This window comes from Hordeum vulgare, chromosome 5H (genome assembly GCF_904849725.1).
Source record: "Hordeum vulgare subsp. vulgare chromosome 5H, MorexV3_pseudomolecules_assembly, whole genome shotgun sequence".
Taxonomy (NCBI): Eukaryota; Viridiplantae; Streptophyta; class Magnoliopsida; order Poales; family Poaceae; genus Hordeum; species Hordeum vulgare.
The window spans coordinates 514,724,337-514,748,034 of NC_058522.1; the positions used below are offsets into that span (position 1 = coordinate 514,724,337).

Here is a 23,698-nt window from a genome sequence, read left to right on the forward strand (position 1 = left end):
TTTGCGCGCCTATGATGGTCTTACATTCGCCCATCATGGGTTCCATTATGTCAAGGTTTACAATCTCATATCCAAGATCTCAAGCAAAAGATTGATTTTCCATTTGCGATGGAAAGCATCTTCCTGGTCACATGGACGCTCTGGACTACTAGGAATGACTATATTTTCGAGAGAATCCCGGATTCATCATAGCAGAAGCAAACTTAAAGATGAACTTCGATGGTTGATCCACAGGGCCAAATGGAGCTGTGGGTTATGACCTTTGTATAGCTTTTGTTGTTGTTGTTGTTGTTGTTGTTGTATATTTATCTTTTCAGTTTGTTTGCTTGTTTTTTGCTGACTAATAGCTCTTTTCTTCTTTCCTTTGTATAGCTTATTTTTCACTTTCAGACTCTTTTGTATTCCTATTTTAGAAATTTATAATAATATGCAGCAGAATCATGTTGTTTTCCTCAAAAAATAAAAGACCAAGTGTATATGCTCTTACATTACATAGTCACACTAATCCCTTCTTACAAAATATATAGAATCATTAGAATGCATCATTTAAGCTTGTTTAGCCCGTAATCTCGCACTAGTTCCGCCACTGTTAGATGGTAATGTATTGAAAGCTTTTTATCCCGTTTATAGTATCCTAGTGCACTTAAAATTGTGTGGTACTTTCGACGGGCCGTTTGAGGGCATGTACAATGGTTGATAAGATAGTCTTATCTTAAATCTTGCATGTAATTTAAAGATGACAAAAAGAGAGTCTACAATGAATCATATCTTAGCCTTATTTTTTTTATAATTAGTTATTTCTAAAAATATGATGAGATATATTGTGCTAAGAGATCATCTCTTGTCTTTTTTTAAATAAGAAAAGGCAAAGCTTTTTTTTAAGTTTTCTTCCTTCATTTCATCATTAATTCTACGTGGCATTATTAAGATGGTACCATTGTACAATGCCGTGAGGTTAGTCGCATGACATCCGGAGCTGATTGGGCGGCGTCCGTGGAGCTCGAGCGGTGCTGGCTCAGCTGGTCAACTGCTTGAACACAACTCCAGCAAGCCGCGGGACGGCAGCAGCGAGGGAAAAGAAGACACACGCCGGTCCGCCACCAACCGCGGCGTGTGCGCTAGTGCGGGTGCGGGTGCGGTGCGGGCGGAGTCCCACTCCCACCGAGCCAGAGCCAGAGCCAGAGCCAGCCAACCACCACGGTTGGGGTTGGGGTTGGGGTTGGGGTCACCGCCCGCCGGACGCGCCAGCGCCAGCGACAGCGACGAATCAATCCGCCTCGTTTTGCCGCCGGTCCGGGCCGATCCGGTCAGCGCGCGCGTCACGCCCCACTCCCCCCTCCCCCGCTCCCCGCTCCCCCGCCCCGTTCACGTCGGCTCGCTAATGCGGTCCGACGCGGCGCGCGCCTCCCTCGCTGTCCGTGGCTGGCCTACCTCACGCGGCCGGGCGAGCGGGGCAGTTGGCAACCGTGGGCGCGCGGGCGGGCGGGCGGAGTCCTCCCTCTCCCTCCCCACCCTCTCTCTCTCCCCCACCTCCCCCCTCCCCCACGGAGCGGGATCCTTCCCCACCACCCCGGCCGCCACCCTCCCTTTTCTTTCTTCTCAGCTCCAACCCCCTTGCCCTGCCGCCGCTGCCGCCGCTGCGGCCTAGCCTGACTGTTCTCCACGACGCTGCGGCCTCCCCCGCTGTCTTTTGACCGCTCCAAACTAGCTTTCTTGCTTCTCTTCCTCCTTGATCGCGGCTAGCCATGGGGTGGTTATGACACACGGCTTGCTGTTCCTCCGGTAGCGACACGGCACCCGCTGCCGCATCGTAACCGGCGGCCTGCCCTTTCCGATCCATCTGGGAAGTCAGCTCCTCCCGAAATTCCCTTCCTTTGCCACCCCTGGGCAAAGCGGAGGAAAAGGGGGCATCTTTTCCGATCCCGGCAGCTTGAGAGGCACACCATCCTCCCCTCATCTCAAGCTCTTCTTCCTCTTCTTCTTCTTCCCGAGCTTGATTCAGGCTCTGGTGCAGCGGTTCTGAGCAGATCCCCGTGCCGGAGGGATCTTCTTGTAGACAGAGCCACGCGGTCTGTTCCCCTGCCTCTGCCCAAGCTCTGTTCCAGTTTTGGGGCTCCGTCCTTCCCGCTGCTCTGTTGCGGCACAGCCCCATGGACGGCCTCCCGGACACGGCGCCGCCCGCGCCGACGCCGCCGCAGCAGCAGCCGAAGCGGGACGAGTGGAGCGAGAGCGGCATCTCGCGCCTGCTCGAGGCCTACGAGGCCAAGTGGCTGCTCCGCAACCGGGCCAAGCTCAAGTGGAGCGACTGGGTCGACATCGCCCACGACGTCTCCGCCCACTGCTCCTCCTCCTCCTCCGACCACGCATCCAAGCCCGGCACCGCTGCCGGGGGCACCGCCAAGACACCCAACCAGTGCAAGAACAAGGTCGAGTCCATGAAGAAGCGCTACCGGGCCGAGTCAGCCGCCGCAACGCGCGCCGGAGTAGCCGGGGCGGCCAGCGCCTCCGGTGGCCCGTCTTGGCGCTTCTTCGGCCGCATGGACGGGCTTCTCAAAGGGCCCGCATCAGCCGGCTGCTCTGGCCAGCCGCTGGCGCACGCGGAGCCGAGTTGCGATGGCATGGTCCTGCCGCGAGCGCCGCTGAAAGCAGAGCCGGAGATCGACGCCGAAGCAGACGTCGCCCTCCAGCAGCCGCCGGACACAGCAGGGCTGTCCGAGCTACTGAATGCGGACGCCAACGGCTCCGCGACGGTGAAGGCCGTGGATCAGGCCACACACAAGGACAAGGAAAGCAGCAGGGCGGCCGACAGCGACGCCGCAAATGTGAGCTCTCCGCGGAGCAAGGAGATTGAGGCGAACGACGACGGCGCCGAGGAGGTCGACGGCACGCCGAGAAAGAGGAAGGGCCCGGAGCTTGACGTCGCGAGGAGCATCGAGCTGCTGGCGAGCTCGTTCGTGAAGATCGAGCGGGCCAGGCTGGAGGTGTACCGGGACACGGAGCGGATGAGGGCAGAGGCCGAGGTGAAGAAGGGCGAGATGGAGCTGAGGAGGACGGAGATCATGGCCAAGACGCAGCTGCAGATCGCCAGGCTCTTCGCCAAGCGGCTCAAGGAGTGCGTCGGCAGCAGGAATGGCGGCAGCTCCTCTGAAATGGACACCCCCACCAAGAAAGGCGAAAATGGTTAGTTCCAACTTACCAGTAAGATTGCTGTTTATATCCAGTGCTGCAAGAACATCCTAAATAGTGTAAGGTGTGAAATATGGATATGTGGAAGTGCCTTTCCGGCTTCATCTTACAATCTATCGCTGTCAGTTACTACTAATTACTGCAATCATGCTATGTTTGGAGTTATTTTTTGTCTATTCCTGGAAAATGATCACTGCTAGAATAGGAAACTGGAGCATGAGGTTATTCTTGCACTGATATGGTAACTACTAGGAACAAGATGATCTCTGAATTCAATTTAGTTTTTGCTTCAGATGTACTCTGAAGGAGCTCTCTGTTCTGTAGTAGTGTGATGGTTAGGACACTTTATGAGCTTGACTGAACTGAAATACGGAATGCATTTCTGTGGAACGGCTGAACTTCTGAACCCTTTGTATAAAAATGCAGGTGTGCTGCTATATACAAGGTTGTTTTTTTCTTTTGGCAAAAACAAAGAGAAAAACTACATGTCAGAACTCTGAAATCTTTGTATAAGAAGTAAAGAAATCAATATTGGACGTATTTTGAGCATCTGTTTACTGGAAGACACCATACTAGGATCAGATTTTCTTAACTTGTAGGCAGCAGAAGGTTTAGGAGCTGTTCGGCAAGCCTCCAACTCCGTCAAATCTAAGAATCTTGGAGTAGCTCTTTCCTCACTCTGCATTTTTTAACTACTGCTCCTCCAACTCCGGGAGTGGAGATGCGGAGCGGAGGGCATCCGAACAGGCCTTTAGTTCCATTGCAAGAATAGCCTCATGCAATTTTGTCTATTCCTGGGAACAAGATGATCTCTGAATTCACAAAGAATATTCTAGCAGTGATCATTTGTTGTTGGTATATAATGGCAAGCTCGGAATATTTAGTTCCATTGCAAGACTGTATAGTACTCATAAAGTGTCCTTACCATCACAAGACTGTATAGTAATCATAATGAGTAGAATTCAGGAACTGTGGTAGTGCAAGGGCTAAAATATAATCTGCTCATTAAACGAATCAGAGGTCTGGTTTAGGGAGGTGTAGCATAAAAACCGGCCCTGGGAGTCGATGAACAATTATAGAACTTACTTCTTGGGTGATATGAACCTGCTGAATTTGTTAGTGCACATCTAAGATTTTAGATGTGCTTGTTCAGTTATAAGACCAACTTACATTTCGTATTATGAAAAGCAACATGTTGTACGGTCTGCTTAGATCCTTGCTCTTACCTTGTTTTCTGTTAACTTTTCAATTCTCTTCTCACCATTTGGCTCATTGCTTTCAGGTTCAGGGTGACTGGCCAATCAAAGTAGCTGTGATTCTCTTCCCTCGGCAATCGCTCGGGTTATAAACAGAAGATTGGTGTCTCGCTCTATTCATGTGCGGAAAATGTATGTCTGATTGATTCAGCTTCACCATGAGTGAAGGCATGTTATATAGTTAGCCGTAAAATCAAAACGCAATAACGGAAACTTCGGTTCCCCTTTCCAGCAGGGTCTTAGAAGATGCAGTTTTACAATCAGGAGTAGTTTGCTAGTCCGAAATTTGTCAACTTGCATTCCCGCCGAAGTGTTTTACTGACAACCATCGCTTGTAAGACGCTGTGGTTCTTCTTTCTCAGTGCTGGTAACCGGATGGTTCTTCTTTCTCAGTGCTGGTAACCAGATGCTTCTGCCATGCCGGAGAGACGGTATGGTGCTTGTGTTACTATTGATAGTATGATTCATTCATGTGCCGTTGATAGTAGTATTGGCCTTGTTTGGATACACTAGCCTGGCTAGAGGTTAGAGTTAGTTTCTAACTCTGGACTGGCTAGAGGTTAGAGTTAGTTTCTAACTCTGGACTAACTCTGAACTAGCTTTAGCCTTTGGTGATGTTTGGATGATAGAGTTAGTTTGACAACAAATATACTTTTTTAATAATTTGACTCTTTTAGCCAGGATTTGTTGTGGCCGGCTCTTGTGTGGCCTCCTTCCACTCACAAATGACCGGCGGTGACAGGCGGGGCGAGAGTGGCCGGCGGTGGCTGTCGCGGGCTGGTGGGGGCGTCGGCAGGCGGTGGCGAGCGCGGCGGCTGGGTAGCGCGGCGAGCAGCGGCCGGCTAGGGAGCGCGGCGAGTGCGGCGGCTGGGGCCGTCTGGGGAGCGCGGCGGCTGGGGCCGTCTGGGGAGCGTGGCTGCTGGGGCGAGCACGGCGGCTGGGGAGCGTGGCTGCTGGGGCGAGCACGGCGGCTGGGGAGCGCGGCGAGCAGCGGCCGGCTGGGGCGAGCGCGGCCGGCCGGGGAGCGCGGCGAGCAGCGGCCGGCTGGGGCGAGCGCGGCCGGCCGGGGAGCGCGGCGAGCAGCGGCCGGCTGGGGCGAGCGCGGCTGGCTGGGGAGCGCGGCGAGCAGCGGCCGGCTGGGGGCGAGCGCAGTCGGCTGGGGAGCACGGCGAGCAGCGGCCGGCTGGGGAGCGCGGCGAGCAGCGGCCGGCTGCGGTGGATGCAGGAGGATGGGAAAGGATAAGATGCTGGAGGATGGGATTTTTTTTATTGGTATACCCAACTAGCTCCAATTAGCACCCCTTCTCAGGGATAGTTTTTTTGGTGGGTTAGTTTCCATCTAACCCAAACTAGCACAGCTGTTTGGATACTTTGAGGGTTAGTTTAGCTCCAACTAGCTCTAGCAGTGAGATTCAAACAGGGCCATTGTACTTCCTATATACCACAATACTTGTAGGACAAATTCATTGTTCTGACCCGCGTGACGTAAAGAATTCACAGAACGAACTTCGCTCGAAAAGATTTTACGATCTGAACCTTTTAAATTTATTGTTCTGACCCGCGCGGCACTTAGAAACGCCGGTCTACGTGGCATTTCTGGTCCATATTTAAACGCGTCTACAATTGCGTTCTAGTCTAAATAGAAACGCCAGTCACTTACGTTGCTAGCCACGGTCAAAACGCCAGCCATGCATACTGATGGTAAGTAGGAAAAGTGACACCAGCCATAAGTACTCCTAGGAAAAGTGAGTGAGACGCCAGAAAATGCATGCTAATGCACAGCTAGCTAGCTAGCCGATGCACACACAGGGCCACAAAAGAGGGGCTGGGGAATGCATGCATGCTAATGCACAGCTAGCTAGTACTAGTACTGATCCGTGTGTACCGACTGGAATTCTTCAAAAAATAATTGTATATGCTGATGTGCATACATGGCCCTGTTTGGATACCACTGCTAGGGCTAGTTGGAGCTCGACTAACTCTCAAAGTATCCAAACAGCTGTGCTAGTTTGGGTTAGATGGAAACTAACCCTGAAAAGAGGTGCTAATTGGAGCTAGTTGGGGTATATCAGTAAAAAAAATCCCATCCTCCCGCATCTTATCCTTTCCCATCCCGCATCCACCCCCGTCGCCCCAGCCCCCGTCGCCCGCGGTCGCCCCAGCGCCGCCCGCGCTCGCCCCAGGCCCCGTCGCCCGCGCTCGCCCCAGCCGCCCGCGGTCGCCCCAGCGCCGCCGCTGCTCGCCGCGCTCGCCTCAGCCGCCGCTGCTCGCTGCGCTCCCAGCCGCCCGCGCTTGCCCCGGCCGCCGCTGCTCGCCGCGCTCCCCAGCCGCCCGTTGCTCGCCACCGCCTGCCGCCGCGCTCGCCACCTCCTGCCGACGCCGCCCCCGCCACCGGCTGCCGACGCCCCCACCAGCCCGCGACAGCCAACGCCGGCCACTCTTGCCCCGCCTGTCACTGCCGATCCCGTCGCGTGCCTGTGAGTGGAAGGAGGCCACACAAGAGCCGACCACAACAAATCCTGGTTAAAAGAGTCAAATGATTAAAAAAGTATATTTGTTGTCAAACTAACTCTATCATCCAAACACCACCAAAGGCTAGAGCTAGTTCAGAGTTAGTCCAGAGTTAGAAACTAACTCTAACCTCTAGCCAGGCTAGTGTATCCAAACAGGGCCATGGCAATCATTAACAACGCCATGCAGGTTGGCGTTGCAGTATGGAGCGGAAACTTCATGGTCCACCGGCGTTTCAATGAAGGCAGCAGACGCCACAATAGTCCAGTGTTTTGAAATCTTTTTGGGACGATTTCGTTCTGCGAATTCTTTACATAATGTGGATCAAAACAGTGAATTTGTCCAATACTTATAACTGCAGTATTTGCATTAATGTTTTCCAACAACAAGTATTTAGGTAGTTGGGAGGCAGGTGACGGATATGTTGATGTCAAGCTCAACGATGTTTTGCTATCTTTTTAGTTTTGTTATGTCGATTTTTTTCATGACTTGTAATTTGGTCTTAGGCACATATTAATATGCAAAAAAGTAAATATTTAAATACTGAGGAAGTATATGGCTGCAAGAAGTCGTTTCGTTTTCAAGCTTTTCAGATATACCCATGAAAAGAAAAACACTTTTCAGATATATAAAGATGCGACGGGATACCTTTTCTGAAGCCCTTTTTGCTAAACACTCCGTTTCGGTACACACATCAACGGTTCAGATTAGCCCATACTCCTTCATAAAAAGGACAGGATGATGATAAAAATGTGCAGATTAGCCCATACCCCTTTATAAAAAGGGCAGGATGAGGATAAAAATGCGCACGCCGTATCGCGTCCAAGAGCGCCGCATTGCGCCGTACGAGGTCCGTACGAAGCCGGGTCCGCCTATACGTGGCCCGTGCACGGCTGACCAGCGCGAACCCTACCTCGCTCTCCGCCCTCGTTATTGCGGTGCAGAGGGCCGTTTAGTCGCGTCAACCGCCTCCCATTACTCCGGCGCGGATTGTCGTGCTCATTACTCCGACGCGGACCGCCGAAGCGTCCCGTCGACCGCGTTGGTGGCACGCGTTTTCCCGCCGCACGTCACTGTTGGGGAACGTCGTATGGGAAACAAAAAAAAATCTACGCGCACGAAGACCTATCATGGTGATGTCCATCTACGAGAGGAGATTTGGATCTACATACCCTTATAGATCGCACAGCAGGAAGCGTTAAGAAACGCGGTTGATGTAGTGGAACGTCCTCACGTCCCTCGATCCGCCCCGCGAACCGTCCCACGAACTGTCCCGCGATCCGTCCCACAATCCGTTCCGATCTAGTGCCGAACGGGTGGCACCTCCGCGTTCAGCACACGTACAACTCGACGATGATCTCGGCCTTCTTGATCCAACAAGCAAGACGAAGAAGTAGATGAGTTCTCCGGCAGCGTGACGGCGCTCCGGTGGTGGTGAAGGATCTACTCCTGCAGGGCTCCGCCCGAGCTCCGCATAAATACGATCTAGAGGAAAAACAGTGGTGTTTGTGGTCGGGCTGCCGTGGCAAAAAGTTGTCCCAAATCAGCCCTAGAACTCCACCATATATAGGAGGAGGGGAGGGGAGGCTTGCCTTGGGGTCCAAGACCCCAAGGGTCCGCCGGCCAAGGAGGTGGAGGAGTCCACCTCAAATCCTAGTCCAACTAGGATTGGAAGGTGGAGTCCTTCCCTTCCTTCCCACCTTTTTCTCCTTTTTCTCTTTGATTTTCTATCTCCTGCGCATAGGGCTTGTTGGGCTGTCCCACCAGCCTACTAAGGGCTGGTGCAGCACCCCTAGGGCCTATGGGCTTCCCCGGGTGGGTTGGGCCCCTTCCCGTGAACATCGGAACCCATTCGTCACTCCCGGTACATTCCCGGTAATGCCCGAAAACCTTCCGATAATCAAATGAGGTCATCCTATATATCAATCTTCGTCTCCGGACCATTCCGGAAACCCTCGTGATGTCCGTGATCTCATCCGGGACTCCAAACAACATTTGGTAACCACAAATATAACTCAACTATATTAAAACATCGCCGAACCTTAAGTGTGCAGACCTCGCGGGTTCGAGAATTATGCAGACATGCCCCGAGGTACTCCTCGGTCAATATCCAATAGCGGGACCTGGATGCCCATATTGGATCCTACATATTCTCCGAATAACTTATCAGTTGAACCTTAGTGTCAAGGATCCAGGCAATCCCGTATGTCATTCCCTTTATCCTTCGATATGTTACTTGCCCGAGATTCGATCGTCGGTATCTGCATACCTATTTCAATCTCGTTACCGGCAAGTCTCTTTTCTCGTTCCGTAATACAAGATCACGTGACTTACACTAAGTCATATTGCTTGCAAGGCTTGTGTGTGATGTTGTATTACCGAGTGGGCCCCAAGATACCTCTCCGTCACACGGAGTGACAAATCCCATTCTTGATCCATACTAACTCAACGGACACCTTCGGAGATACTGATGACCCACAAGTATAGGGGATCAATCGTAGTCCTTTCGATAAGTAAGAGTGTCGAACCCAATGAGGAGCAGAAGGCTCTGATAAACGGATTTCAGCAAGGTAATAACTGCAAGCACTGAAAGTAGCGGTAACAAGTGATTGTGTAGTGAGGTGAAACATAGCAAGCAAATAGTAACAAGTAACAAGTAGTAGCAATGGTGCAGCAAGTGGCCCAATCCCTTTTGTAGCAAGGGACAAGCCTGAACAAAGTCTTATAGGAGGAAAACGCTCCCGAGGACACACGACAATTTCTGTCATGCTAGTTTCATCATGTTCATATGATTCGCGTTCGTTACTTTGATAGTTTGATATATGGGTGGACCGGCGCTTGGGTACTACCCTTACTTGGACAAGCATCCCACTTATGATTAACATCTCTCGCAAGCATCCGCAACTACAAAAGAAGAATTAAGACAAAGTCTAACCATAGCATTAAACTAGTGGATCCAAATCAGCCCCTCACGAAGCAATGCATAGACTGGGATTTAAGCTTCTATCACTCCAGCAACCCATCATCTACTTACTACTTCCCAATGCCTTCCTCTAGGCCCAAATATGGTGAAGTGTTATGTAGTCGATGTTCACATAACACCACTAGAGGAAAAGACAACATACAACATATCAAAATACCGAACGAATATCAAATTCACATGACTATTATCAGCATGACTTATCCCATGTCCTCAGCAACAAAAGTAACTACTCACAAGACATAATCATAATCATGACCAGAGGTGTAATGAATAGCATCAAGGATCTGAACATAAACTCTTCCACCAAATAATCCAACTAGCATCAACTACAAAGAGTAATTAACACTACTAGCAACCTTACAAGTACCAATCGGAGTCACGAGATGAAGATTGGTTACAAGAGATGAACTAGGGATTGAAGAGGAGATGGTGCTGATGAAGATGTTGATGAAGATGCCTCCCCTCCAACGAGAGGAGTGTTGGTGATGAAGATGGCGACTATTCCCCCCTCCGAAAGGGAAGTTTCCCCGACAGGATCGTCCTGCCGGAGCTCTAGATTGGATCTGCTCAAGTTCAGCCTCGTGGCTGCGGCGAAACCACGAAAAAGCTTCCTTTTTATTTTTTCCATACCAAGACGCTTCATATAGCAAAAGAGGGGGGCTAGTGGGCCTTCAGGCAGCCCACAAGCCTGCCCTGCGCCACCGGGGGGGGGGGGGTGGGCAAGCTTGTGGGGCCCTGGTGGCCCCCCTCCGGTAGTTCTTTCGCCCAGTATTTTTAATATAATCCAGAAAAAATTCACGTAAATTTTCAGGGCATTTGGAGATGTGCAGAATAGTGGACTAGGATTTGCTCCTTTTCTAGTCCAGAATTCTAGCTGCCTGAATTCTCCCTCTTCAAATAAACCTTGCAAAATAAGAGAGAAAAGGCATAAATATGGTACCACAAGTAATATAATAGTCCAAAAAGCAATAAATATCAACATGAAAGCATGATGCAAAATGGACGTATCAACTCCCCCAAGCTTAGACCTCGCTTGTCCTCAAGCAAAAACCAAGTTCCATAAACATGTCCACATGTTGAGGGACGAAGGTGTCGATAAAACATAATACGGACATGAGGGCATCATGATCACACATAGAACAACAATACATCATAAAGATTCTTATGGGAAAGTAAAAATTCCTTCACAAAGCAAAGCATGAAGCAAAAAACCTTACCGAGAAGTAACCAACAATAGTCCATAGTCACTGAAGCAATTGAAATTTATCACAACATCAGAAAGAGTCAAATAAGAGCTTGTAAGGCAAACCCACATACTCAATCATCTTTTTGTTTTCCACAATTGTTACAACTCACGTGGTACTCATGGTGTCAAAGTTTCAGCTCGACACAGAGGAAGATAGGGGCTTATAGTTTTGCCTCCCAACCATTTACCTCAAGGTTAAAGTCAACAACAATAAAGCATAAGTACTCAACTCCAAGTTGATATATGAATATAGATCTTTCCCAAGCATGTGACGGTAGCCAAGACAAAGGCAAAAAGGGAATTGGTGAAGATCACCATGACTCTTACAAGGGTAAAAAGTAAAGGTACAAGATAGGCCCTTCGCAGAGGGAAGCAGAGGTTTTCATGCGCTTTTGAGGTTTGAATGCGTGTCCTATTAGTATGGAGGAACGTCACTTTATATTGCCTCCTGTGATAAAGAACTTTATTATGCAGTCTGTCGCTTTTATGTCTTCCTCATCACAGGTTTGTACAAAGCTTATTTTCCACACACTAATAGATCATACATATTAGAGAGCAATTTTTATTGCTTGCACCGATGACAACTTACTTGAAGGATCTTATTCAATCCATAGGTAGGTATGGTGGACTCTCATGGCAAAACTGGGTTGGAGGTTTATGGATGCACAAGTAGTATCTCTACTTGGTGCGGGAGTTTGGGCTAATATGAGGTGGAAGCAATCGTCACATGCTAAGGGATCTCTAATCATATAACATTGTTTGGAACCAAGCAAACACAATTCATTATATTGTCTTCCTTGTCCAACATCTACTCCTAGGCATGTAATAGTTTGGTGAGTGCTCACAATTGTAAAAAGTATCTAAGATGATATATTTATATGTGAACCTCTCTTTCCTTATTACTTCTTATTAATTGCAACAATGACTAATGTCTATGTTGATTTATTCTCAACAAGTTTCAATCATCATACGTGTCATATGTGAAGTTATCACTTTCCATAAGATCGTCTCATGATCTTTCAGGCTATCATTCTTTTCATACTTTTGATCATGGCACAAAGCAAAGCCCTTGACTAAGATACTCTTTATTATATAGGTCGTAAGCTCGAATACATCGGGGGAGAGACAAAAGCAAAAGACTCAAACTAAAAACTAAAGACTTATTCCTCTAAAAGAAGAAATAAAAACTGAAAAGGAAAGAACTAAAACAAAGGTAAAAGCAAAAGATATAAAGGTGATACGATACGAGGGCAACTCCCCCAAGCTTGGCAGAAGCCAAGGGGATTTCCCATACCAATGCTTAGTTGCCTTCCTTCGGTGGTGATGGTGGTGTTGTTGTCGCCTTTGATTCCAAGAGAGCTATCAATCTTTGATTTATACCTTTGAGATCTGTGACATGGTTTTCCAGCAAAACAACTTCATGAGAAAGAGAAATATTGTGAGCACGAGTTGTTTCGCAAAACCTCAAGAGTTCAATCAAGGATGGAGACAACACGTGGAGGAAGGGTTGGGGAAAATCTACTCCTTCAACCTCTTCAATGTTGAACATAGGTTGAACTTCCTCCCTAGCTTGTTTTTTCTCCTTCGCTTGGTCCCTGGCTTCCGTGACTTCTACTCTTTTCAGATTAGAATCTACTTCCTCATGAACTTGGTGAAGATCATTCTCCCCAACAGATTCCTGAGACATCTTTGCTCTAAATCTGTGGCAGACAACAAGCTCGAACGAAAATAGAGGAAAACTACGCGATACGGAGATCAAAACCTTCGGGCGACTATATATTGATTTTTTTCCAGCTCACGGGACTTTGTGTTCCAGCTCAAGAGGTAAATGACAGGCCTTACCGTAAACCATTTTATACGGTGACATGCCCACGGGTTTCTTATAAGCAGTCCTATAAGCCCATAGTGCATCGTCAAGTTTGCTAGACCAGTTCTTTCGAGATCTATTGACGGTCTTTTGTAGGATCAACTTGATCTCCCTATTACTCAACTCCACTTGACCACTAGACCGAGGATGATAAGGAGATGCAACTCTATGGTTGACATCATACTTAGCTAGCATCTTACGGAAAACACCATGAATGAAGTGTGAACCGCCATCAGTCATCAAGTATCTAGGGACTCCAAATCTTGGGAATATGACTTCTTTAAGCATCTTAATAGAGGTGTAGTGATCAACATTTTTAGTGGGGATAGCTTCTACCCACTTAGTAACGTAATCCACAACAACTAAGATGTGAGTGTACCCATTGGAACTCGGGAAGGGTCCCATATAATCAAAGCCCCAGACATCAAATGGTTCAATGACAAGTGAATAGTTCATAGGCATTTCCTGACGCTTACTGATGTTCCCTATCCTTTGTCAGTCGTCACAAGACAAGACAAACTTGCGGGCATCCTTGAAGAGAGTGGACCAATAGAAACCTGATTGCAATACCTTATGGGCAGTTCTATCTCCAGCATGGTGTCCTCCGTAGGCTTCGGAATGACACTTCTGCAAGATCTGTCCCTGTTCATGTTCAGGCACACAACGTCTAATAACACCATCTACTCCTTCCTTATAAAGGTGAGGATCATCCCAAAAGTAGTGTCTCAAATCAAAGAAGAATTTCTTCTTTTGTTGACACTACAACATGACCCCCCTTGTAGCAACGGTTTTTTCCGTATCTAAAAGTCCATATATGGGTTGCTAGTGCCTTTACCAACGGTTTGGGATGTGTTGCCTTATCCACTGTTGCTAGCACATAATGCAACGCTCACACTACCGTTGGTAATAGGTACCGTTGCAAGACTACAACACATAAAACAGACTTTTACAACACTTTCATATGTATAGGAATCAAAATCCTATTGTCTGGTAACGGAGATATAACAACGCTTCAAGAGTTGGTACATATATAACGTACATAATAATAATAATAATAATAATTATTATTATTATAATTATTGTTATTATAATAAGACATACATACATACATATTGCTCGCAATTAAATTAATGCTCCAAGAAATGGTGATAATTATGTATTTCAAGCAAAGAAAAAAAAACAAGAGAATGTACTAGCGAGGAAGAAATCATATATATTATATAATACTGTTAGATTACAACAGTGGATATTACATGAGGATTATCATCCAAATGTGAGGCATAATCTAAATATTTTTAACATCAAAATCTAAACTGAAAAGATCCATCTACATCCCTACAACTTAACCAAAACATAACTGAGGACCATTATCCAACTAGACAACATCCCTACAACTTAACTAAAACTGAAAGGATCCACCATCATCATCGTGAAATGGAACATCATCCTCATTGCAGTATATATGCTTGCCACACACCCATATAATTATCCATATATCATTTGAATCTGCAAAAAAAGAAGAGAACTATTAACACACAATGCATTAACATGATGGAACTAGTGCCAGAGGCATGATATTAGTCACGTACAAATGTTGAAGGCCATGCAATCTTTTTTTTTCTGCATTACTGAGAGTGTTGTAGTTTTTGCGATTTTGTAAAAATCTTCACTTTACACAAGCGCCATATCAACATGCATTGCCCAAAAATCATTTGTAAATTCAGCACGAGAAAATTCAAATTTAGGATTGCAACTTACAATTGTACCAAGAGCTGCGTTCCTGACATGACTTTCCTGCCTGTTCAAGAACACTTAAATTCCTTCTTGTTAGAGAAAAACAAAGTAACAAGACAAAACAAAGGGATTATATGAGCACTCTTACAGGTGGCACCCAACTAAACCAGTGATCCACTTCTAGAAGGTTCCAAATATATTTCGGCTTCCTGTTCTTATGCTCTTTTGTTTCTAAATTTTCAGTTGAATATATAGAATCATGAATTATGTTACACTAATGAATTACCATATATTGCAATCAGCAAGGAATGAGAAACAGACTCACCTTATTCATTTTCATCCGCATCGGCATCATCACAATCTGTAAAGCCTTCATCATTTTTTTTGAGAAAGTGATCCACTTCTAGAAGGTTCTTTCACCATATATTCTTTATTGGATTCAATAGCATCAATTCTTGTCCAAGACATATCTGTAGCAACTTTACATTGATCAAAAGCTTAAATAAATATGTAAAGTACAATATAGGTTGTTTCATAAACTACAATTTATAGCACACGGAGGTTTGGAAAAATTACAATTCAATCTGAGAGAGACATCGAACATAAGTATCTGGGTAGGATCCATTGGAAGGGATAATCTTCTTTGGTTTTAAACCTGCTAGATCAAAGCCACCAGAATCTATCTTGCGTGCAAGCTAGCTTACGAAGCTAGCAGAATGTGTAGTTATCAATAGCCACTTTATAAACACTGAAAATCATAATATATTGGAAACAGAACAATCAACACCAACATATTTGGGATCAAGTATTGACACTTTAGGCGAGACACACATGCAAATCTTCTTGTTCGAACTATAAATTATATTGACTTAAAATAAAATAAATAGCAAATAACATTAATGAATTCATCACTTCAACTAGGTTCCACATTTTCAGCTTGGTGACTTTTTCGTTATCCTTCGGACCTGCAAGCAGAAACAATATGATAGTAAGTCTCCTATCCAGAATGACACCTGTTGCAGGTATGGTACTAAGAATGTAAATAACAGAAATATATTATTGTGTCAACACTTGGAAATTTGGGAGCATATACAGTTTCTCCCTCTATATCTCAATACTAGCTGAGTACTGTGCACTTTCTGTAGGAAATCGCAATAGAAATTTAGTGGATTTTAAATCCATTGCACACTACACATTAAAAACAAACATTACAGTAGCTCGTAAATATATGATTTGTAACTTAAGTTCATCGTACAACAAAAAATCACAATCATATCATATTTCGACAATGCAAGGACCATCCTCCCTGCCTTTGCAATATATGCAGGCTCAGTTTTCTTTAAACATTGTAAAACATGCTAGTAAGGTCACTCATCGATGCATATTGAAGTTCATATATCATTCTAAAGAAAATAAACAGTATTTGCGTTGAATTACCCTAATCAAACTGTTGAAGAGTTACAGAGGTGAGTACCAAAAGGAAGTGTGTTTATGCGAGTACGTGAAGCCAAGCCACTGCACTGGCATTAGAAATTGGAGCGAGCATACAGGAATAGTTATATGCCAACGTTTTTATTCTTCAACCAATTAGTTTCTGAGCACAACAGCATTCTAGTACTCTGTACATACTCCAAATTGGGAGTACATAACACTCAAAGATTCACTTTTTAATGGCCAACTTACCCCAAACTAGAAGCACCATATAATTTGCAAGAATCATAAATCTAGAAAAATACAACAATGGAAAAACTCCACCTCAAGAACTTCACCACCTACACCCGCAAAAAAAAGAACTTCACCACCTAGATATGACTTCCAACAGGGGACGCTAGCATATATTTTTCTTACACAAACAAGTTGTAGCCTGAGCAGCCTTGCTGCTTCTTCATTGCCTGCAAAGCCGTCGTTCCCCGGTCCGTCGCCGCCTTCCCGCTGCTCCCCTGTCCGTACCTGTTCCCTTTGCTCCCCTGCTCCCCTGTTCGTACCCCTTCCCGTCGGTCGTCGGAGTTGCTTCTCCTTGAGACCTAAACCCGGTCGCCGCTTCGCCTGCTGCTGCAGGGGGGCTCGGTGGCTGAGCAGGGAGCCAAACGCCCAAACGGGATGGTCAGATGGGGCACGACAGCGTGCGGCAGCCGGCAGGGCACGAGAGTGGCGGCAGGGGTAGGTTTTACTTTCTTTCTTTCTCGTGAGCCTCAACTGCACTCCGTTCTTTGTATTGGGCTAAGATGTGAGGCCCAGCTATAGGTTAGGAACGGGCCGGCAAGTCAAAATATTATATTTTTATGGCGAAGTATGTGGTGAAAATGACTTTTCAGTGAAAATCTGAAAATTTCTACATGGACCATCAGATCTATAATGGACGCAACGGATTAAAGCTGGGATCCTCGAGCACCCACTTAAACGCAATTAACAGATAACCCCTTCTCTTGCAATGATTAGCAAAAATCATCCGGGGATTGACCCAACTCTGCCCTAACTCTCCCACATCCCTTGAGATGCTGCCGGCGGGAGCGCTAGCCGGCGGCTCCGAGACTTCTCGCAGCGGTGAGATCCGAGGCGCGGCGGCCAAAACTGGCCGAGACGCGGGCACTTCCCGCGTCAGAGCACCCTCTCATCGGCAGATAGGGCTCCCGCGAGGAGCCAAGGCAAGGACGCCATCCGGGGAAGACGAGAATATACGCGGCGTCAGAACATGCAGTTTCACCGACGACGCAGACCATGTGGCAGGGGAATGGAACTGCGTAGGTGACGCGCATGCCGGCCGCACCAGCCGTGGGGGTGAAGTAGAGCGGCGCCGTGCTACCAGCGCCACCAAGCTGCTGTGCCCGGTGACGGTGGGTGTGATCTGCAGGTAGCGGCGTCCATCACAGTGGCGTCCGGATGCGTCGACCTTGATCGGCAACACAACAGACGCGGGCTGCTTCCATGCTACGAAGTTCTCTGAAGAATTGTACCTCAGTTTTCCAATCAAATTTCTCAGACAAACGTTCAGCGCAGCCTTTGTTCTCTGAATAATTGTACATGAAAATGCTGAAGATTGAAAATGCTGAAGATTGTGCATTGACGTTTGCTAATTTGTTAGTGCCAGACCTGTGCAACTCCCCTGTAGTCTTTGAAGATGATTGTTTGGTTGTGGTGAACAAATTTAAAAACCTGAAGCATCTTGTTGTACACACGGATTGTTCGGTACTGACGAACACATTGAAAAACTTGACGCATCTTGCTGCAGCACACTGATTGTTCTATGTAATCGCCATTAACCTGAGAGTACGAGCTGGTGAACGTTGCCTAGTGATTGATCTATGGATTCTCTAGCTCTTCTCTGTTTTATGTGGTGGTCGATGGGCACTAGTGTTAGGTTTATGCTCCATGTAACAGCTTACCTCTACATGGCTAGGAAGAGCTCGTGGCATGCCAGGGGACAAAGATTTGGCAAGAACGAGCGATGACGTTGATTAATCTGAAGGTTGCAGCAGTCGACAGAGACGTCGTCAGGGCCGACGGAGGGAAGGACATGGTGGAAGTTGCCACCGACGAAGGGCCTGTTGCTAAGAATTTTGTCCAAAAAGACCACTAGCCGAATGTTATTGTCAAAAAAGACTACATGCGGTATGAAATGAGAGAAAAGACCCCCATTTTTCATGGCGGCAGGCGCGTCAGGTGACGTGTGGCACCTGCCGCCATGGGCCGAGGAGGCCGGCCGGGCAGGTGGCACCTGCCGCCACCACTCCAGGCGGCAGGCTGCCAATGCTCTCGTACACGTGAATGCATGCCTCGAGCTGGCTGCCCATCACGGCGCCATGCATTGCTCCCATGCATAGCATGCCGCCGGCCGCCTGCAGTACTGACGGCAGGTGCCACCTGCCCGGCCGGCCGCCTCGCCGGGTGGCGGCGGGGCCGAGCCGCCTCGGCCCGTGGCGGCAGGTGCCACGCGTCACCTGACGCGTCTGCCGCCACAAAAAATGGGGTTTTTTTTCTCTCATTTCATACCGCATGTGGTCTTTTTTGACAATAACACTCGGCTAGTGGTCTTTTTAGACAAAAATTCCGTTGCTACCGGTGGAGGAAAGGACATGGCGGAAGTCGCCACGGACGAAGGGCCTGTTGCTACCGGTGGAGGGAAGGACATGGCGGAAGTCGCCACGGACGAAGGGCCTGCATGTTGCTACCGGTGGAGGACCCGACGCTGTGACGGAGGGCCTGTTGCTGCCAGCAGAGGGCAAGGACTAAGGGTGGCCGGAACATGATTCTTCATTGCGGCGAAGATTGGAACGTGAGGCAATCTCACATACTCACGAAGGATTTTTACTACTTGATGATGGATAAGTTAGGGTGCTATCTGTTAATTGTGTTTAACTTATGCTCATGGATCCCACCTTTAATCCGTTGCGTTCATTATAGATCTGATGACCCTTGTAGGAATTTTCAGATTTTTAGTGAAAAGTCATTTTCACTAGATACTTCGCCTATTTTTATACAACGGGATGTGATTTTTTATTATGCCAAGGTAATGATCTCGGTTGCCTGTGCTCAGCTCCGCCGTTATCGCTCAACTAGAGGAGATTTCATTATTTATACGTGACATAGTTGGAAGGAGTGACATATAGAATTATCTACCCCTAAGGATCACCTCAAAAAAATCTATCCCTAATGAAAAAATAAACTAGACCGATCTGATATATATCAATATGGATCCAAGAATAAAGGAGAGGGACTTCACACGGATTGGTTTTGCTTGAACGGTAACATAACTTTTCGCATCAAATTTGTTATGTGTACATGCATGTCTATTTGTTATATATTTTTTATTATGTATAATTACAGTCTTATAATAAATATAATTAGAAACATGTACAGGCAACATATATGATCTGTTGCAACTTATGTACTAAAGTATGGCCATGAGCTGCAACTCTACAACACATGTGTTGCAACGCATATATATGTATATAGAATTTTGCAACATATAATCAAAACGTTGTAGAATTTGTGTTGCTTTATAGGGGGTATCCTTGTAGTGTGATAGGTGAAACTGGGTGGTATGTATTTGGCTACAATATAGTTTGCATAATCCGCATACCACGGTGCACTAAGTGAAGTGCGGATGACATTTAATTGCTCATCAGGAAAGCTGTCATCAATAGGTAATGGGTCATCAAGGACAATCTCTAGCCTAGACAAGTTATCTGCTACAGGGTTATCAGCACCCTTTCGGTCAACGACGTGCAAATCAAATTCCTATAGCAGGAGAACCCATCTGATCAGCCTAGGCTTAGCGTCCTTCTTCTCCATGAGGTACTTAATAGCAGCATGATCAGAGTGAATAGTGACTTTGGAGTCAACTATGTAAGATCTGAACTTTTCACATGCAAACACGACTGCTAAAAATTCCTTCTCTGTAGTGGCATAGTTTCTTTGAGCACTGTCTAGAGTTTTACTAGCGTAGTGAATGACATTCAGCTTCTTGTCAACTCGTTGTCCTAGAACATCACCAACAGCATAATCACTACCGTCACACATGATTTCAAAGGGCAAGTTCCAGTCAGGTGGTTGAACAATAGGTGCGGTTATCAAAGCCTTCTTAAGTATTTCAAAGGCTTCCTCACAATCCTCATCAAAAACAAAAGGAACATCCTTCTGCAAGAGGTTGGTAAGAGGCCTAGAAATCTTAGAAAAGTCTTTAATGAACCTTCTATATAAACTAGCATGACCTAAGAAACTTCGTATACCTCTGATATCTGTGGGGCAAGGCATTTTCTCAATTGCATCAACCTTAGCCTTATCAACTTCAATGCCTCTTTCAGAGATTTTGCGTCCTAAGACGATACCTTCATTAACCATAAAGTGGCACTTATCCCAATTCAAGACGAGGTTGGTTTCTTCGCATCTCTGTAAGACTCGATCAAGGTTGCTGAGGCAATCATCAAAGGAAGACCCGTAAACGGAGAAGTCATCCATGAAAACCTCGACAATCTTTTCACAAAAGTCAGAAAATATAGCCATCATACATCTTTGGAAGGTGGCAGGTGCATTACATAAGCCAAAAGGCATACGTCTATAGGCAAAGGTACCGAAAGGGCAGGTGAAAGTGGTTTTCTCTTGATCAGATTGTGCAACAGGTATCTGCGAGAATCCTGAATAACCGTCTAGAAAGCAGAAGTGTGTGTGCTTTGATAGCCTTTCTAGCATTTGGTCGATGAACGCGAAAGGATAATGATCTTTCCTGGTTGCCTTGTTCAGTTTCCGGAAGTCTATCACCATTCTATAGACGGTAATAATCCTTTGTGGGATTAGTTCATCCTTATCATTAGGAACGACGGTGATACCTCCCTTCTTAGGTACGCAATGTACTGGACTTACCCGATCACTATGAGCAATAGGATATATGATTCCTACTTCCAAAAGCTTTAATATTTCTTTTCTAACGACCTCTTTCATCTTAGGATTTAATCTCCTTTGATGATCAACAACTAGTTTAAAGTCAGGATCGGTTTTAATCTTGTGCTGACATAGAGTAGGGCTAATACCCTTAAGACAATCAAGAGTATATCCAATAGCAACGCGGTGCTTCCTTAGAGTTTTTAGTAACTTCTTCTCTTCGCGCTCTGAGAGGAGAGCACTAATAATGACAGGATATATCTCCTTCTCATCAAGATAGGCGTACTTAAGAGTATCAGGCAACTGTTTAATCTCGAACACCGGATCACGCTTTGGTGGGGGAGGATCCCCAAGCAGTTCAACATGCAGATTATTCTTGAGAATAGGATATTGTTCTAAGACAATTTTATCTATCTCACCTCTCTCCTCCATATGCATATCATTTTCATGCTCAACCAGATATTGCTCTAAAGGATCCATAGGAGGTACGGCAATAGAGGCAAGAGCAATGATTTCATCTCTACCAGGCGACTCTCTTTCATGGGGTTGTCTTCCAAACTTGGAGAAGTTAAATTCATGAGACACACCCTCGAAACTTACTGTGACAGTCTGTTTAATGCAATCAATGTGAGCATTGATAGTGTTGAAAAAGGGTCTACCAAATATGATGGGACAAAAGCTATCTTGTGTAGTACCAAGGATGAGGAAATCAGTAGGATACTTCGTCTTACCACACAGGACTTCTACGTATCTCACAATTCCCAGAGGGCAGATAGTGTCTCTATTAGCTAGCGTAATAGTGACATCAATGGGTTCTAACTCAGCAGGTGCAATCTCATCTTTGATTTCATCATATAGAGAACGGGGTATTGCACTAACACTAGCTCCCATATCGCATAAACCATGGTAACAGTGATCTCCTATCTTAACAGAAACAACGGGCAGGCCAACTACAGGTCCGTGTTTGTCTTTCACGTGAGGTTTAGCAATTCTAGCGGAGTCCTCACATAATTTGATAACATGCCCTTCTATGTCTTCGGCTAAGAGATCTTTGATAATAGCAACACTAGGTTCAACTCTAATCTCCTCAGGGGGTGCAAGTGGTCTAATGTAACCCCTATGTATCACAGTTGGAGCTTTAGAATAATCATTTATCCTATCAGGGTATGGTGGTTTCTCAGTGTAAGCACAAGGAACAACAGGATCACTAAAAGCTATGATTTTCTCCTCAACTAGATTGGTTTTGGCTATGTTGCTCTCTACAGGAAGATGATATTTAAACCACTTCTCTTTGGGAAGATCAACATGAGCAGCAAAAGATTCACATAGAGAAGCTACTATCTCAGAGTCAAGTCCATACTTAGCGCTAAAATCTCTACAAGTGTTTGTCTCAACAAAAGATTTAACGCAATCAAACTAGAAATTCATACTTGACCCCTTACCTTCCTCCAGCTCCCAATCTTCAGAGTTGCGTTTGATTCTCTCCAATAAATTCCACTTGTGATCAATATCCTTCTTCATAAAAGAACCGGCACAAGAAGTGTCAAGCATGGTACGATCTTCATGAGAAAGCCGAGCATAAAAGTTTTGAGTGATGATTTCTCTTGAGAGCTAATGATTGGGGCAGGAATATAGCATTGATTTAAGCCTCCCCAAGCTTGAGCTATGCTTTCCCTGTCACGAGGCCAAAAGTTATAAATAAAGTTCCGATCACGATGTACTAAATGCATAGGATAGAACTTTTGATGAGATTCCAATTTCAACCGATTGTAGCCCCATGATCCAGCATCATCACATAGCCTATACCATGTTAACGCCTTATCCTTCAAAGATAAAGGAAAGACTTTCTTCTTTACCTCATCCTCGGGCAAACCTGCAAGCTTACATAAACCACAAACTTCATCTACATAGATTAGATGCAAGTCTGGATGTGAAGATCCATCTCCTGTGAAAGGATTAGCCAGCAGTTTCTCAAGCATACCCAAAGGAATTTCATAAAAGATATTTTCAGTAGGTACCTAAGGTTGAGGAGCAACTCCTCGTGCTTCCGTTCGTGGTGAAGATACCCCGAACAAACTCCTCAAAGGAAGAGTTTCCATAGTGACAAGTGACAATAAATTTCAGCACAGTATAAAAATGTTTCCTTACCAATTTCCACTTATCAAAGGCGCTTCACTCCCCGACAACGGCGCCAGGAAAGAGTGTTGATGACCCACAAGTATAGGGGATCAATCGTAGTCCTTTCGATAAGTAAGAGTGTCGAACCCAACGAGGAGAAGAAGGCTATGATAAACGGATTTCAGCAAGGTAATAACTGCAAGCACTGAAAGTAGCGGTAACATGTGATTGTGTAGCGAGGTGAAACGTAGAAAGCAAAGAGTAAGAAGTAACAAGTAGTAGCAATGGTGCAGCAAGTGGCCCAATCCCTTTTGTAGCAAGGGACAAGCCTAAACAAAGTCTTATAGGAGGAAAAACGCTCCCGAGGACACACGGGAATTTCTGTCATGCTAGTTTCATCATGTTCATATGATTCGCGT

General features: G+C 46.2%; 1 protein-coding gene across 1 annotated transcript; it reads left to right on the forward strand.

The window, feature by feature from the left end:
• Positions 1-1,403: 1,403 nt before the first annotated feature.
• On the forward strand, positions 1,404-4,834 carry LOC123451963 (trihelix transcription factor ASIL2-like). Its single transcript, XM_045128534.1, has 2 exons — positions 1,404-3,180; positions 4,469-4,834. The coding sequence occupies exons 1-2, from the start codon at positions 2,151-2,153 to the stop codon at positions 4,477-4,479; spliced, it is 1,041 nt and encodes a 346-aa protein (XP_044984469.1). The 5' UTR covers positions 1,404-2,150; the 3' UTR covers positions 4,480-4,834.
• The last annotated feature ends 18,864 nt before the right edge of the window (positions 4,835-23,698 follow it).